The sequence below is a fragment of the Cariama cristata genome, unplaced genomic scaffold (assembly GCF_000690535.1).
Source record: "Cariama cristata isolate BGI_N322 unplaced genomic scaffold, ASM69053v1 scaffold35671, whole genome shotgun sequence".
In the NCBI taxonomy this organism is placed as follows: domain Eukaryota; kingdom Metazoa; phylum Chordata; class Aves; order Cariamiformes; family Cariamidae; genus Cariama; species Cariama cristata.
The window spans coordinates 25,658-44,046 of NW_009598165.1; the positions used below are offsets into that span (position 1 = coordinate 25,658).

Genomic DNA, 18,389 nt, shown 5'->3' on the forward strand with positions numbered 1-18,389 from the left:
TACAGTGGCAAGTGCTAATTTGTTCCTTGTCTTTTCTCTTCCCCACCAAGACATTCTCCTCCCCAATTCACCCTTCTGTTAATAGATAACATACTATCATCATTCCTCTTGCCTTTTGTACTGGCTATATTACAGATATACCACAAGTGACTATCTGAAAGCAAAACATGGTCAATTGTTTTTTATAGAAAATGAAAAAATAAAACATTATTGTTTAATTTAATTGGAGCCAGGCTCAGTGTATTTTCATACTGTGTTTTATGGTTCTGATGAAAGCCTCAGTCTTCCAGACTTTTATCAGCCTGGTATTTTAGGACTATAGAATTTGTTTTGTTTTGATTTTTAATGTATTCCAAACATCTGTTTCTTATGGGAACAATTCAACTGTAAGTTAGACCACTGGATCATTTTGAGAACTGAGTGTTAGAAAACATACTTCCCACTTCAGCATCTGTAGAGAAATAAGTCTCTAAGAGATACCAGCACTTCTCCCCCTGCCCAAGACAGCTGTTTGTTTATGTATATTCCTAACAATCTATTTGTTTCATGTCTTTTCACACAGTTCATTCGTGGTTGAAAGGCAGCCCTGCATGCCAACACACCCCCAGAGGCCAATGGTTCTTAAAACGTTGATACAGTTCACTGTTAAATTAAGGTAAGGAAAGGAAATCTGATATAAACCCCTTCATACACATACTGCATTTTATCCTAGGAGAATCTAGTAAGCAGAGCAAAACAACTTGTGTTAGAGATCCTTTTGACTCCAGGGAGATTTTCTGGAATGGGGATATAAAGGCCACAGAATCTGTCACTCGTAATAAGTGGCAATAAAGAGTAAATCAGCGTGAGGAAGAAAGGCAGCTTGTGGCCAAAGTCAGCACCTTCAGGGTTCTGTATGCACTGAATTCTTGTTCTAATGACTTTGCAATCTGAGTAAATAATGATCCACATCATACAAGCCAACATCAGAGTATCGGAGCCACTTCTGCATGTAGGAAAGAGAAATTTCTGCATTTTGTGGGGCTCTGGTGAATCAATGACAAGTTTTTTCTCTCTCACTAGCTCCTTGCCTACTTTGTGAAAAGAGCAAAGATTGGAGAGGAAATCTCATCTCATTTCTACCTCACAGCAAAAGGAATGCATGGAGGGTTGGGAGGTGTGGAAAGGGTACATGAAGATGTACACATGCATTTACGGTGCAGTCACAGATTATACAAATCCATCTCTTAATTATTACTTTTTCATTGTCTCCCTAGCCATCCCCTCAAATACATACTAACTTTTCTACGTATTTGCAGGGAAGGTAGAACACCTGCCACTGGAACAGCCCAGCTCCCCTTTCTGAGTATATAACCCTGTAAATCGTGATATAATCCCAGATGCCTAATCTGTTTTCAGATTATAATAATTTCAGATACTTTAGTGTGGAGCTACTGGTCTCTAATATTTTCTGGTGAGAAATTTATTGTGTTAATAATCGCTTTTACCTTTTTCTGTTTTGAAGGTTGCTAATTAAATTGCCAGAGCTGAACTACCAGATCAGAGTGAAAGCAACTATTGACAAGTAAGAAACTTTGAAGTGAAGCTATTCTCTTTCTCCCTACAGAGACAACACAGTTTTTTCAATTGCTACCCTATCTGATTTAGAAGTTGCTGTAAAAAGGGAAAAAACAAACAAACACACACCACACAACACGGTTAAAACATCAGGGTAATGCTTTTCTTTTATGTGGAAGATTTCTTTGTCTTTTTTTTTAAAAAAAGCTGCTATGTCTAATTGATATTTTCAAATTGGATGCAAGAAGTCCATTTAAGATTTGTTTCAAGACTTAGATAAAATTCATCAGTCTGAAATAGTAGCATCACACAAAGCTTTAAATCAAACTGTATTGCATTTGTGGGATAGTTAGCTTTGAAATACCACTTATTTCTGCTTGTGTTAATAGGCCCAGTACCTTCAATGCAGCTGCTCCAAGTAGTACATGAAGCTTATGCTTGAAAAGCTAGTGCTTTTTTACAATTAGTAACTATGCAGCTTACAGAGCTTTACTCCTGCCTGAAATTAAGACTGCTACATAAAGTCCTCCTTTATAAGGTGTTTGGTTCTCCTTTGTGTCCCCATTATTTCTTACAGCAGTCCCAAATGAACAGGATCTCCAGCTTCTTTGGTCGATTATAATTTCCTGAGCAAAAAGCACCTTGGAGCCTGTCTATACTACGTTTGTGAAAACAACGTTAATGCTGCCTGGAGCAGCACTAACTATTGGAGTTGATGCATCTTCTCTCAGCAAGCTGTATTATTTTCAGCAATACCTAGTATTGTAGAGCAACCTTGGTTACAGATAGGTAAAGGGCATCCTAAGCATGGCAGAACATGGGGCAGAAGACTTGCTGTCAAGGTATGATTTCAAAATCAGCAAAGATGATCCAAGTCCTCAATGCCCATCATCCCAGCCACAAGTACCAGCTACCTCCCTTCTTCTGGCTGTTGTGCTTCTGCAGGCCCCTAAAAACCACCTTGACCACATGGACATAGATGTTGGCCCAAAAGTAGGAAGGAAAACACCTGGTGAGGAATGAGCAGGAGAGAAGCCAGGACTGTTTCTCTCAAAAGCTGCATAGTGTCCGATTTGGTGCTGTGCATGTTCTCCCAGGACACCATGAGCTACCTACAGAGGCTTGTATTGTCCCAGAACACAGGCATGCAGGCAATTAGGTAGTACTGCAGCTTTGAATGCTCATGTATCAATCCAATGGTGGGAAAAAAGCTAGATAAAAATATACTACTTGCATCTGGCCAGATGCAAAATCTAACTGGACAGTACAAATTTCAGTTCTTTAGTTTAAAAATTGCAGTTGTGTTGCTAATATGAATTAACTTTGACAAGGTAAAATCGACTGACTCAAGATACGTTTCTCAGTACAAGTTACATTTACACATTTACTGATTCACCATCTGTTTCCTCCTCCCTGCCCCTCTTCTATTTTAGGAATGTTTCAACTGTAAGGTAAGAAAATAAAATACCATATTTCTTAAATCATTCAATACGATACTATTTGAGTACGTAAGTGTAATGTCCTCCATAGTAATCGTAGATTCGTTCTGTGTGGAACACACGTGAAAGCAATGAACATGGATGAATCTGCAAATGGAAGCCTGTCGGTAGAATTTCGACATTTGGTAAGTTTGACTGCTTTCTTTCTGTCATGTACCTCTGGTAAAGAAAAGATTCTTTAAAAACTGTGCAGGGAGAACTATATTACTGTCAAGTCTACACTCATTTTCTTTTTCCTTATACAGAAAGTTTACTCATAGAACCTCTTTATCTCATTCTATACTTTATCCATTCCATAAAATAAGACTCTATATTTTCACAGAAAGGACAAAGCAAATCTTGATTAACACCAGAAAAGGAAAAGACTAATCATGCTGAATGACACAGCTTCTCAAAAACTGAGTTTTGTTAAAAACAAACAGAACAACCAAAAAACCAAAACCAAACCACACCACCATTGTCTACAGGAGATATATAATTGAATACTTTAGATCTGGTTGAAATTAATGCCTGCGCTAACTGTCTTTTGAGAGACTAAGGCACTGCTTCTGTAACTTCTCTAATATCCCAGTGAGTCATGCTTTCTGACTAGACTCCCTCACCTATGGGTTTTTTTTCAGCTTAACCACAGATGCAGTGCATCAGTGTAGTTTTGCAAAAGAAGATGGAGACTGATGATCTTTAGTGCTTTTTTGTATGACACACTTCACAAGCACCCTAATTAATGCTTTATTAACTTAGTTTCTTATAATATTCTTTCAAAATATCAAAAGACTATTCACTGAATAGACTTTTCAAGGCATAGTGTCAGAGCCTTCATTACAGCATATTTGTATCTTGTAAATAAAACCTTATTACACTAATAACATCATGGTTACAAGTAATGTCCTTTATATGTACTTCTGTCTATAGTTTCTTTGGCACATAAATATTGTTTTGCTTTATACAGCAACCCAAAGAAATGAAATCAAGTGCTGGAAGCAAAGGAAATGAGGTTTGTGCATTTATTTTACACGTTATTTTTGATTACTCTCACAAGTATTTCAGATTGGATTTTATTTAAATCAAACAGCAACCATATGTTGTTAGATTTTGAAATATATATAATTCTTACAGTAAGTATAGGACCCAATTATCTTATGCTAGTATAATGAGAACTTTTGGGAACTGCTCAGAGAAATTTTAATTACATGCCTTAAATTTGTATGTTTTAAAAATTACAATAGAAGGTAGGAAGTAATAATCTGGATGTGTGCATTCCTCTTTAATGCTGCCTTTTTGGTCATTTGCATTTTGAAAAAAATGAGCTTTTTTAGTTTTTCGTTGAAAATTTTTCCTATAGGAACGGTTCTTTAAATATCTATTCTGTTGGCCAAGTTCACAGCTGAAGTAAAGGTATAATTATATTTGCATCCAAGAAGTTTGCTTGCCTCAGCCGGGACCAAAAGCGTGCTCGGTTCGCCGACAGCCATCCGACTGCGGCCGAAGGTTTCCCTCTTGCGGTGACACTGGGCTAGGACAGGTTAGCCCGGACGAACCGGCAGGTACTTTGCAGCACCCACGTTTCGGAGGCATGCACCTGAGGTGAAAAGGTATTGCAAGTGCATCCTTCCTAACAGAGGAGCTGAAAATCCGTACGGCGTTGCTTTGCGGAGAACAGGAGTCGGCAGCATTCGCATCGGCCCTCATCCACACGCCGAACGCCCTGCCCCTGCGCTCCCCTGTTCGCCCACCGCCCCCTGCTTCTTCCCCTGCCCCGCTCCTCTCCATCCGCACAGCTCTACCCTCCGTCCTTCTTCTCAGCTCTGGCTTCCTACTGACCGTGATTCCCCCGGCTGCCACAGACAAAAATCGGAATCACAGGCAAGCAAGCTACTGCCTTCGTTCAGTTGCCTCCCGCGCCGCTGGCAGCCGGCAGGGCGTCCTCGCCCAGCAACTGGGGCGGCCGGCAGGGAGGGCGAGGGCAAAGGCACCGCCACGCACAAACTCTCGGGTGGCCACGGACCATCACCGTAAATTTAGCCTTGCTGTTTAACAGCAAAAATCTACAGATCAATCTCTGACTTGAAGCAAGAGTCAGAAGCTTGCAGCCAACGATACGGCTTCTGCCAATGCTACCAGAACAATTAGCGTCTCCCAAGGTAACTGAAGTCGTAAGATGCTTCTATGAATGCCACCTCCTTACCTAGGAAGGGAAATACCTTAAACCAGCTTAGGCTGTCTCCACACCAGTATATCTTTTTTGCACGGTAGAAGTGCTGCGGGTAAAGTTGTATTGGCAAGTTTAAAAAAAAAAAAAAAAATTGCTCATATCACGGCCCAAATAGATGTAATTATACAAGCACAAAAGTTATTACAAGTAGTCTTTAAGTACAAAGCAAAGATGTGATCAACATGGAGATTTTTAACCAAAAACCTAAAGCAGAAGATACTCGTGCATGCTTCACACCGTGTTTCAGAGCAGAATAACTTGCAACCTGATTAGCAAGACTGAAACTCAAGGCTCACCTCCCAATTACTTTGCTAATTACAAAGTCATTTGCATCAAGACAAGCAAATGAAAAAATGTAGGTGTAAAAATGTTGGTGCTCTACTTTCGATAGTGTTTTACTCGCTTTCACACATTGTGCCTTTATAACCATATAAAACGTAGGGCTGTGGAGAATTAGGACAGGTGAGCTGCGACATGGTTCACCACTGACTGGTTTCCTCAAAGAGAGCTTCTCCTTGGTCAAGTCACAGCCTGTGAATTCATTACTGGCCTGAACAAGGGTTTGGTTTTTTTATTAACAGCAACTATAATAATTTAAAAACTTGGTTTATTATAGGATGTTTAGTAAGCTGAGAGTGTAGTTGTTAAATATGACTTGCCTCGTAAAAAAAGTAGAAGCTGTCTGTATTTGAGATTCGCCCTTTCATGTAGATATGCCTTTTTGCCCAGATGATTTTTCCATGAGAAAAATTTAAGTTTCTGCAAAATCATAACAGGGGGAGGGAGAAGGGGAGTTTCACTAACCCTTTTCAACTTTATGTCAGCAACACAGGTTGAGCTGGATTGATTCTACCTGTATTAAAACATTTGAGCTCATTTGATGGATGAGCATTTCACGTAAAAGCCTTCAGCTCTAAGCTGGATTTTCCCTTTGCAAGGCAGATTTATTATTCAGAATCCTGACAATCTCCTGTCATCTTAATCCCTCACTTATAAAGTATCTTTTGTTGCAGTGGCCTGCACATGTCCTGGCAGGGGTGCTCCATGGGAAAGATAAGGCCATGAGGCACTTTCCCAAGGAATAGTTTTATTTTGCATTGACTGAAAGCACCATATTTCAGTAAATGGAAGCATTTTGATTTGGGGGTTTTGATTTCGTTCCTTTTTTAAAAAAAGTCTGACAAAACAAATATGTGGTGGGGAGGGGAAAAACAACAACAAACAGGAAAAGGACAATTAGATTTTTATACTTTGACTTCTGAGGATGGAAATGTATTTCAAAAGATCTGTTTCCCGAGAGGCAGAGATTTGGATTTTTACAGAGCTATGCTGGTTTGTAATCAAAACAAAATGCTTGTACTACAAAGTTTAAATCAACTATGACAAACTTTTTTTTTTTCTTTCATTCCAGAAAAGCTTGGGGTTTTAATACTGGATTTACTTTGGATTAATGATTTAGGCCTCTACTCCTTCAACTAGCACCATCTAAGTGTACTTACAACAAACCTGTGTTCCCAGATGAGGGCCTGCTTGTCATTAAAGATGTGGCTTTTTGTTTCGTTTCTAGTTTGTTTCTCCTTGAAGTTTAACATTTGTTTAAATTGGAATTGTCAATCAGTAAAGAAACTTTAGGAAAAGAAAAGTTGCAGACAAGCTGTGTCAGACAACAAATAATCTATTGCCCTTTTGTGTGCAAATCTGTGTTTAAAAGCACCATTTCAGAAAAAAGTTAAAAGCAAAAGTTAAAAGTTTAGAAAGTATTGCTTTAACAATGTCAAGGGTTTGTTGGTTTTGGTGGGTTTGTTGGGGATTTTTGTTTGTTTGTTTTGTTTTTTAAGATTCATCAGAAAAAAAAATACCAGACTTCTGGACTAATTTAATGTCAGAGTTTAACAGACAAATTATTTCTTTCACTTCCTTCTTTTCCTGTTCTACTGATATGTTTGATATGTGTTTTCTTTCAAAGTTATGTAATTTCAGCAGTCAGATCACTAAATGTTAAATGCCAACTGTGTGTTCACAGTTTTATAACCTACTTACTCCCTCAGGGCCCTCACATGGTGACCGAGGAACTGCACTCCATCAGCTTTGAAACACAGGTCTGCCTGTATGGATTGACTATAAATTTGGAAGTGAGTATTCTAGTCAGATTTTCTGGGGCAAGAATAAAAGGCATTTTCCAGCAGCTTACAGAAGAATGACCACATTGGGCCAGACCACAGAGGTCCATCTATCCTAGTGCTATCTTCAGCAGTAACAATAAGCAGAAGCAAGATTTTCAGAACTTCTGGACAGAAGTGTATGCTTCAGGAAGGAAGAGGGGGCTAAAAAACCAAAGCATAACACAGCGCTAACGCTTTCGTCGGCAGCATTTACATACTGCATTCATTCTTTCCACCAGACCAGCTCTTTGCCTGTGGTGATGATTTCCAATGTCAGCCAACTACCCAACGCGTGGGCTTCTATTATTTGGTACAATCTGTCAACCAACGATCCTCAGGTAGGTCTTCAGTATGCAAGTACTGACTTTCTGCATTTTTACATTTCTATTATTTCATTACCAAACACATTCATTATAAAAAGGCTGTGTTTCCCTCTTAAACTGGCCGTATTTTCTTCATGTACACCATTATCAACATCATACTTTAATGTTGTTCACTTTATATTTCGCTCCTTGCCCAGATAAAAAAAATACCGATACAGCCTCTTAGCCTTCTTTTTTGTAGGCTAAAGTAGCAATTCCTAAACTAAGGAAAGGTGATAGCCCTTCTCCACAACTTTTCTAGTTTGAATTTGTCCTTTTTCAGATGCAGTTGACCAAAACTATAAACGGTTCAAAATAATTCTACTAGTACAATTCAAACTGTTGAAGTAGGTGTATAGGTGGGTCTGTAGTGTACTTAAGTGCTGCTTTCCCTCATGCATTTTATAGGAGCTAGTGCTTTCTATGGAGATTATAAGTGTCAAATAGGACCTTCTAGTGGCTCTAACCGTGAGCAAGAGCAGAATCATTCTTTCTCAGGCTCTAGCTGGCTCAGCACATATTTTAGATTCAGTTGCTGTTACTGTGTTTGCAGACTGTAGAACAGCGCTGTCAGTAGCTCTCAGGCTTTCAGTCGGGGATCAGTGGCGGCCATACAGGTGTTTGGAGGAGAGAAAGGGTAAGACAGTTTAGCATGGAGTATGCCTAAGAATGATGGCAGGCCAGCTGACCAGCAGCCTGGACTTCATTATCACTCTGTGATACTCCAAAGAGTTTTTGCACAGTCTTCAGTATGCTCACTACATGTACAGTCCAGAAACCAAATGAAAAACCAAGATGAGCCAAACGATTCAACAACATATCGCTATACGAGTATGTAACAGTTTAAGATTTCCATGTACCAAACATATTAAAGTATAGTGAGAATATCTGCATTTATTGGACAGGATTTAAGCATATTTCACTGTCTTAACATATGACACTATTGGAAGCACAGCAAGGTACTTTACCATCCAAGATGCACACACGGACTCTCGCTCTTTCTGGCAGCTTCCCCCTACAACTCTGTTCAGGCACTCAGATGGACCTTGCCGGGTGGCTGCAGGTGGGACGGCCAGCACATGTTTGCCCCAATGTATCCCCTCCCCACACCTCATTTTTAAGACTTCCAGATTCTGCTCAAGTACTTGCAGCCTTCTTTTACAGCCTGCAGTGTATTTCATGGTTGCTAACTGTCTAAATAAAGCACTAATTCTGTTGCAGAATTTGTCTTTCTTCAACAATCCCCCTGCTGCCACTTTAAGTCAGCTCTTAGAAGTACTGAGCTGGCAATTTTCATCATATGTCGGTCGTGGACTCAATTCGGAGCAGCTCAACATGCTGGCAGAGAAACTTACGGGTAGGTGTGTAGAAATACACAGATTTCATTTGCTTTTGGGCGTTTATATTTAATAGTTACAGGTAACAACTTTAAGCGTGACCTCCACTTCCAAGGCTGACTTCAAAAATGCCACAATGACACTTTTTCCTTTAAAGAAAAACAGATGTAAGCTTATTCTTACCACAAAGTGGTTCAACTTCTGAACTTCCAGGCTGCTAAACTCAAGAAAGAGGGCATCAGAGTCACACTGAACTGTGATGTCATTTTGTTTCCTGAGCAAGTAATTCTCTCCTGCATCTGAAATCAAAAGGAAGTCTTTTTGCTTGCTTAAGGGGTTTGCTTTGGGTTTTGTTTCATTTTAAGTACCTGTCCTTGTGGGTCTGTCCAGTTCCGGGACCCATCCTTCACTGGTGACAGTGTAGCAAAGAGGCCCTGTAACTTCAGCGAGATGAACTATTGAACACTTTGATCTGACTGTCCCCCAGAAGGAAGGGAGAGGCCTTAGGGAAAGCTGGCAGAAGAAAAGAAAGCTTTATCTGTTTCTGGAGAAGAAACAACCATGAAATGTATCGTGAACTGCAAGAAACTCCAAGCTGAGGGTGTAACAATACCTCTGCTATCGGGCAAGGACAGAAGGATTTGTCAAAGACTGGGCAGAACCTTTATTTTTATTGCTTTCAAAGCTGGGAAGCAAAGACTGGCTTCCCTGGGAAACAGTCACTTTTCTGATGATTTCGTGGAGATTTCTGGCTTAGTGGAGGTAAATCAGCAAGAATCATAAGAAAGAAAAAATAAATTGTCTTAAAATATGGAAGCTCAAGATAGAGTGAAGGCCAAAAGAAGTAACACTTGGTCTAAAAACTGAAACTGAGCATACAGTATTGCAGAAACAAAGTCCTAGACTACTTTAGGCAAATATTCCCAAAACTACTATTATCAGCTTCTTCAAAAGGATACAGAAAAACTGATCTACAGCCCCTGAAGCATGCCCCTCTTGATCCCTCTCCAAGTCTGGGTGTACTGTATTTCTCCCCTGCCCCAACTGTAGAGATATGAAGCTATAACTATTTCAAAACTTCAGGAAAATAGACTCACTGGTTGGTTGGTTGTTTTGTTTTTTTCTCTCAGGACAACAAGCCAGTTACAATGATTATCAACTAACCTGGGCAAAGTTCTGCAAGGTACAGTCCCAAAAGTAAAACTAGATTCTTCTTCATCCTGACACCCACATGCATGCCTAACTGGGTCTCTCCGATGCTGCTGCTAAGATTCCCACTTGCCGTATGTGGGACTTGGAGGCCGGCACAATCACATTCATTGTAAAAATTTCACTAGGAAAATAGTATGTCCAGAAGTTTAAAGCTTGAGCTAAGAGATCTACTTAGTTACACTGCTACAGGTATCAGAAACTGACACTATAGCACGCCCTATATATTTATGTAAATGTTCAATAGATTGTGCTATCAAAGCATACCATACATTTTTCATAAAGCATACAGTAATTTTTTTCATATGCTTAGTTGTGACCTAAATTATTTCCAGTCAGTCGGTATATTCTGTAACTTTTATGAGGAACAGACAAGTTATTGAGAAAGCAGAGTAAACCCATTTTACTTATATTAACTACATTATTTAAACAAGTATAGAACCTTGGAAGGAGATTCAACTTTCTCATCATCATTTCTCTCAAAATGTAATTTCATAACTAAGAATAAACAATGAATGTGATTATTTTTTTCCTTGAAAAATGAGGTGCTTCATTGCATATCTGAAAAATCAATTGTTTCTGTGTCAGGCCAAAAGAGAAGTGTTACTCAAAACGGCAGTTCAAATTTGTCATTCTCACTTGAACAAACTAGATTATTCTTAAGAAACTGAGATAGCCATATCATGTGGATGTTGGGTAACAACTCTCACAATTCTATTCTTGTGTGTGTTGGTTTTATTTGTATTTTGTGGTCTGTTGTTTGGTTGTTTTTTTTTAATCATTAGGAACATTTGCCTGGAAAGTCTTTTACCTTTTGGGTTTGGCTTGAAGCCATCCTGGACTTAATTAAAAAGCACATTCTTCCTCTTTGGATTGATGGGTAAGCAACAAGAAAACAGCTGTATATTGATCTCTCTCTGCTTTGTCTTTTTTCATTTCTAATCTCAATTTTAGCTATGCAGAAGAGAATTTGCAAAGAGTTTAATACTTCTGTCTCCCTCTTCCCATTTATAACATTTGGAAATTTCTGCCAAAAGCAAACACCACTGATTCTCTTAGAAACGCATGTTTAGATCTATTTATCAGTTCTGTCAGTGTACAGACAAGTACTGTGATAAATTTCATCATGCTTCATAGTAGTTTGAGCTCAATGCCATACTCCACATGTAAATCACATGAAGCTTTTGTCATAGTTTCAAGCCCTTATGAAGCTTTTGTAACTAGGCTTTGCACACCTATATAAAGTTTGGACAGATGCATTGCACAGATTGACGTCTGTATTTTTTTCCCCAAAGCAAACCCATGATTTCCTGTTACACTTCAGGTACGTAATGGGATTTGTAAGCAAAGAGAAGGAACGAATTTTGCTCAAAGACAAGACACCAGGAACATTTTTATTAAGGTTTAGTGAAAGCAATCTGGGTGGAATTACCTTCACTTGGGTGGATCAGTTGGAAAACGGTAAGTATAATTTAAAAAAAAAACCAAACAAACAACATGTACCTCAAACTCTGCAATACACCTGTAATACAGGAGCCACGGTTTATTCGGTTTGAAAGTAAAATTCATCTGTATCATGTCTTAGCATGGTTTTGGACAAGATACAAGTATCATATTTACTGAAACACAAACCAAACCTCTGAAAGCCTACCTCTCAGTTCTTTACATTAACTACATAAGTTCATTAGGAGGTGTACCTGCTTACTGCAGGCTTTACACTTGTTTCCATGTGTGCAGAATATCTTGAAAGATACTAAACATTGGTATAAACAGGTAAAACCCACATCAGCGTAAAACGCAAAAAAAGGCAAAAATACATTCCAACTGCAGATGCTGATCTACCAGTCATCAGCAGTTACGGTGTCTTTGTATTTTTACAGGAGATGTAACATTTCATTCGGTGGAACCCTACAACAAAGGTCGCTTATCTGCACTGCCTTTTGCTGACATACTGCGCGATTACAAAGTTATTATGGCAGACAATGTTCCTGAAAACCCTCTGAAGTATCTGTATCCAGACATTCCCAAAGATAAGGCCTTTGGCAAACACTACAGCTGTCAGCCAAATGAAGGTTGGGCTCCATTTCTCTATTTACCCTTTCTCCAAAGTAGCTGCAACATCAAGAGGCAATCTGAAGAATGTGGGGAGAGGAGGAAGAGAACAGATTAAGATGCCTCCTTTAATCAGCCTCTTCAAGAGAACTGTTTTAACACATGTCCATCATTTAGACAGTTTCATTTTGTAAATATATCTGTGGTCTTAGAGGTTACATTAGAGGGCGTGACAACAATATTTAAAAGCAGCTAAGAAATAGAGTAGAAAGAGTCAAAAAATGGGACTTTTCCCTGACCAATGCATTACAAAATTCAGTGCTCAGGTGTTCAAAGGAGATGAAACTGAAAAGTCATCCTGCTTATCAGCTTCGTAATTGTGTTACACTATAGCATGCTCTCTCTTTAATTTCAAGGAAATTCTGTAGCTTCCAAACAGCTTGAAAGACCTGCTTTATTTCATTTCATTCAATGGAACCCTATAACAAAGGTCACTTATCTGCACTGCCTGTTGCTGACATACTGCACAATTACAAAGTTATTACAGCAGACAAAATTCCTGAAAACCCCTGGCAACTGCACTGGAAAATACCAAAAGGCTACACAAGAATGGCTCCAAATATATTCAGGCCCATGCTCTTTCTTTTCCAAGTTACAAGTCAGGCCATTTTTAGATCAAATTCGTTCTCTCAGAAAAGCTCTCAAAGTCTTGATTTTCTTAACAGATAATACACATTCTTCTGGACTTTCAGTATAAAACATTACAATTCCATTTGAATTCAAATTCCTACACTACTCAAAAATATTTGGAAGCTACAGATGTTTTTTTTGTTTTAATTCAGTGGACTTTGCCTAATGCTCCAATCCTCTAAAAATTTATGTATATGCTTAATTTCATGCAAAAAACATCGCTGAAGCTGTACCTGTAGAGATAGAGCTCCGGGCAAGCATTTGCAGAACTAAAATCTAGAGGCTTAGAAGTACCAAACTTGTAGAGTTATAGTGTATTTGCTTTTGAAGCCCTAACAAGATCTCTTTCAGCCGTTGCTGTATTATATTCCAAGACGGCGATTCATATCAAGGGAGCAGGGTCCATTATGTGACTAAGACCTGAACTCAATGACTAATCTCAAGAATTCCTCTCATTTTTATGGCTGCTTATTTAAGCATAAACAGGGACATTTCTTTCTTAATATATTATGGTCTGCAGCATTTAAAGCAGATAATCAAGTTCAAAAATAATAAAATTACTAGGCAATATTTAATTTCTGTAATATTTATTTTTAGTCTCAAAGCCCTCAGATGGAGGCGGCAAAGGTTATGTTCCTTCTGTATTTATTCCAGTCTCCAAAATGTAAGTATCCTTACAGATAAACTACACTTCAAACATTATTTGTATTAAATTTACATACAGTTTCAAAGTTTTCCCCACCTCCCTCTCCCCATTCAGATAGCTTGGGATAGCAACACACTGCATGTTTTTACTTGGCCAGGGACTGCTAAAGACAAGAAAGGGAAGTAAATAACTTCACTTCTACAGCAGTTTTCCCATCCATGTGGCAAAACATTTGCAAAAATTGAATACAGACTTATAGTACTCTGATCTACTGATCTTTCACTGTCTACTTTTTCTCTCCAGCAGCTGATATTACAGAGTCAGGTTTATCCTCTCTTCCCTTAGTCCCATCTCCTACCTTTTTAAATGTATACCAGGTTGTTGGCATGTGCTTAGAGGGCCACCAGCAAGCCTGAGTACAGCTTAACTAAATAAGCACTCACCATGTTCCATCACTATGCATCAAGTTAGAGGGATTTAGGTTGCTTTTAAGATTATTTTTGTGGTTTTTGTTTTGTTTTGTTTTTAAGCTTAAATGATTCTACAGATCCACATTCTCCATCAGATCTTCTTCCAATGTCTCCAAGTGTTTATGCTGTGCTGAGAGAACACCTGAGTCCCACAGTGATCGAAACTGCTGTATGTTGTAAACTTTTCCATTCATAAGTTAATACTGAGCAAATGGGACACATACAACACAGATGTTGGTTATAAAAAGGCTGCTTATACAATTATGAAAAAATCAGAGCTCTTTCATCACTTGCTGTATTACATTCTGAAATGACGGTGCAGACATTTCCTCTTCTAAATGGGACAGGATGCTGCAAGCATACTTGGAAGCACTGTGTTACATGAAATTGTCTGACACACTGGCCAATGAACCATGAATGTCAAAATTCAAAGATCCAGAATTCTTGCACAAACGAAGCCTTTACACTGACAAATATGTAACGATTACACTAATCCTGTAGATAGCACAAAGGATTTGACTTGCTCAGGGAAGCTGCACAAGGAACATAAAAATTTCCAATTCAGCAAGCTTGCACAACTTTTCTATGCTGCAAGTTTCTACATGAGATATCAAAGTGAGAAATTAAAAGTCAACTAAAATATTTTTAGCAAATAAAACTAATATTCACCAAGTATATCGAAAGATTGGGAAAATACTGTACCAATGTCCTATTAAAAATATTCTCCTATTTTACTTATCAACTAGAAATTGCATTTTCAATCATGGCTTAGAGTACTTAGAGCACTGATGTATACACACTGGGGATTTGTCCCGCAGACTTTTAACAGGAAACACAGCAGTAGTTTGGCTTTAACAGCTTTAAAAGAAAACCTCATTTTTTAACACTTGCTCTTAGTTTCATGAAGGTTAACTGATTTATGATCTTAAAATGGTTATGTATTTAAAAGCCTGACAACTCCCTTTCAAATGCCTCTCTGTAAACACTCCTCCTCACTCATAAATAGAATAAAACTAAACCAGAATCCTGACTGTCGAGGACTGGAAGCACAGTTAAACTTTATATCCAAATAGAGGAGTTCTTTAATATACACCAAACCGAAGAGCCGTTCAAGAGCAAGATACCTTTTTTTGCTTCTTCATGTTTTTCTGCGATAGTGCTCGTGACAAACTAGTTCTTTAGCTAAAACTGAAATACTATCCTGAATGAAAATTCTGCTTTCAAACCTACCACACCCAATCTGACCCATGTCCCCACTCATTTGTTGTTTGGTTTATACATATGAAAACAGTTCTGACCTTCTAAACTGCATTTGTGAACTATATACGCATTTGCATTTCCCAAAGTTTCAGCAGTGAAAAGAATGGCTGGCTTCATTTTTGTTTATCATCAGGTTCCAAACATTTTCGTTCTCTTTTAGCATGCATAGTAATTCTCAAACCAGCTCTGTCCAGAGCTTCCAAACGAGCCATGACCTTCACCATCTTTTGGGGTTGTAACTGCACAAAAAGAATGTGTTCAGTGATGAAGGGAAAGTCAAATACAATGATGATGTGGTTTTTAAGGGTGCTAGAGAAATGGTTCAGTGCTGCTAGATAGTAGGTGAATTTCTGGATGCTCTTACTAGAAGTGTTTTCAAGTTCTGCTAGAAATCAGAGAAGAAAATAATTTTGGAAGGTTTTTAAAGAATTCCTTCTTTCCTTCTTTTTTTCATTCTATTTACCTTGCTAAATGGAAATGAGGAAGATATGGAGGTTTTTTCATTATCATCCCAAATTTACACGACAATTTACCCTGGTGAAGAGCTGGCTAAGTACAATAAGCATACAATCTGCATTATTAAAGTAACACTTTTTCTCCATGAGATGCCAATAAAAAAAAGTACTGTGCAAGATGCAGAGAACAAAAGTGAAATCTGCAGCAGGACAAAATATCGTACAACTCAGTAACTCAGTTTTAGCAAGATAAACTTTCCGCAATCTTGCTGAATTCCCTTCTGTTTCCCCCTTCCCCATCGGGAAAACAAGACCCCAGTAAGAACTCTGCTGTACATATCCATAGGTTGCAAGAACCACTAAAGTGCATATAAAAATATATATCATTTTTATTGCAACTGTTTCCCACAGGGTGTTTCCTAATGAGCATTCCTATATTTTGTAAAGAACTAGAAACAGAATCCTCAGATCCTTACCAGTTTGTATGAGATTGTCAAAATGACACTGCAGTTACCTTAGGCCAGGAGAAGGTTTCATCTGCAGTTATTTTTGAAGAGCAGTAACTGCCATGAGACTAATCTTTTCCTTCTTTTCTTCTAGCTGAGTTCTCCTTACTCAACTGACTGAAGTTCACATACTGGAAAAATTAGTAATCGTGTGAACACTGGATGGATTGAAGATGCAGCAATTTTTTTTTTGTCATCTTTGTAAATCAGCATTTCCTGGAAACAATTATTATGTTATTCTTGGGCCCCTTTCTGTTATCAACACCATGTGAACTAGGAATCTTCTCCCTAAGGATTACAAAGAGCCTCCTGTAAATCAGAACTGGCGTCCTCACTGATAAAAGGCCAAATCCTTTCTGGCTTGGGGGTTGTTCGACTTCAGTGGGGTCCAGCAGCAATAAATTTTACTTGCAGAATTAACATCCGTAGAATTGCTGTAAATATGAGAGCATAAGAACAAAATGTTTTGCTGCTGAAAACAGCATAGAACTAAAGACATTAATGTGTTTGGGGAAATTAGGATTTATTATGTTAAATAGTTTCTGTTTAATCATCATCTTGTATACCATTGGTTTAACTTCTGTTTTAAAGTGAAGATTCTCATCCCCCTGAATTTGAATGACCCATCAGTGTCCAGGGTTTGCTTTTTTCCAAAGATGAACTACCTTCAGCATAGATTTTTATCTGCGACCACAGCAGAATTTGTGGAAGGCAGGCAAGGCTAGGAAGAGAAAGGAGTTCCCGAAAGGAAACAGACACAAAACTCGTGGTGTCAAAAAGGCACTCTTCATTTTGCCACTGGAAGAGAGGGTTAGTAAAACTTCCCTCTCTCACAAAATAGTTGCAGAAGGAAATCTATTTGTGCATGAAGCACTCAGATACTACAGCAAGTACTATCAGAAAGTCTACAAAGAAAAAAATCCTGAACTGACAGAGTTTGGATACTATCTGGTAAACAGACTGGGAAGCACAGTTTTAAAAAACAGTTACTGAAAAGCTGCAGCATTTGCTGACCACTGGGCAATTTGTGCTACGTGACAGAATTTTGCGTGCCTGTCAGACTCATTTAATAAACAGAATAACTGTTTTTATGTAAGTGGTAAATTGCCTTTTTAAAATAGTCTTTTTTTTCCTTTCAGGCACTGCTTAGTGTTGTGTTTGGATTGTTTGGTTTTGTTGTTGCTTTTTTCCCCAGTATTATCCCTAAAAACTCTGTTAATAGAATAATAAACAGGCAGTTCCAAGGCCACTATATTTCATGTATGCAGGCTTATTCAAGATTTAATTCTTGTCTGCAGAATACATGGTTAAAGCATGCGAAGTTCTTAGAATACATATGAACACTCGAACATTTGCACCTTACACTCTTCTTGAGTAGGTACAAATTAGACATCTGGGATGAAAACATAACCTCCTCGAACCAGTAAGACCTGGATTTTACTTTCATTTCTCCTTCTTTACTCACTCCTCTCTCTCACATTATTGACATTAGGTGAAAGCAAGTAATGAGATATTTCTGTGATACATACAAGTAGATTTTAAATGAATGACCACACCTCTGTTCATTAATCTGAGTGACTCAAAGCAAGCTGCAGATAGGAAGTAATTTTCTCTCAGAAAGCATCATGTATAAATAATTTTCCAGAACAACAAGAGCAATTGTGTATATAGTTTGGTAACATCTGTAATTTATATGACCAGTGTGAATAAAAACAGATTTTGGCTTAAAATTGGATACCTGGACTTCTGTGGAATTTTTCAAGGTACAACAAAAACGGACTCTTGCCATCTTTTTTATGTCAAGTCTGAACTACAAGCAGTAACACAGATTTCTAAAGCAGCAAACGTAACTTCACTTTGGGTCAGCTATTGCATGCCTTTACATTCCAACCTGTTCTCACAATCTTAATACAAACAAAATGGGGGGTACCCTATGCTTTTGGCCATCTGACCTTCATGAGAAGTACTGTAA

The 18,389-nt window shown here is 38.3% G+C and overlaps 1 protein-coding gene across 1 annotated transcript in view; it reads left to right on the top strand.

The window, feature by feature from the left end:
* STAT4 (signal transducer and activator of transcription 4) overlaps positions 1–16,583 on the top strand; it is a 40,033-nt gene extending 23,450 nt beyond the window's left edge. The window contains exons 9-23 of the mRNA XM_009709183.1: positions 563–655; positions 1,505–1,564; positions 2,991–3,008; positions 3,088–3,181; positions 4,006–4,050; positions 7,317–7,400; positions 7,670–7,768; positions 9,014–9,149; positions 10,260–10,312; positions 11,124–11,218; positions 11,663–11,799; positions 12,219–12,410; positions 13,678–13,744; positions 14,257–14,365; positions 16,512–16,583. Of these exons, the coding sequence (XP_009707485.1) occupies positions 563–655; positions 1,505–1,564; positions 2,991–3,008; positions 3,088–3,181; positions 4,006–4,050; positions 7,317–7,400; positions 7,670–7,768; positions 9,014–9,149; positions 10,260–10,312; positions 11,124–11,218; positions 11,663–11,799; positions 12,219–12,410; positions 13,678–13,744; positions 14,257–14,365; positions 16,512–16,538 (1,309 nt within the window). The 3' untranslated portion in view covers positions 16,539–16,583. The remainder of the gene's footprint in view (positions 1–562; positions 656–1,504; positions 1,565–2,990; positions 3,009–3,087; positions 3,182–4,005; positions 4,051–7,316; positions 7,401–7,669; positions 7,769–9,013; positions 9,150–10,259; positions 10,313–11,123; positions 11,219–11,662; positions 11,800–12,218; positions 12,411–13,677; positions 13,745–14,256; positions 14,366–16,511) is intronic.
* The last annotated feature ends 1,806 nt before the right edge of the window (positions 16,584–18,389 follow it).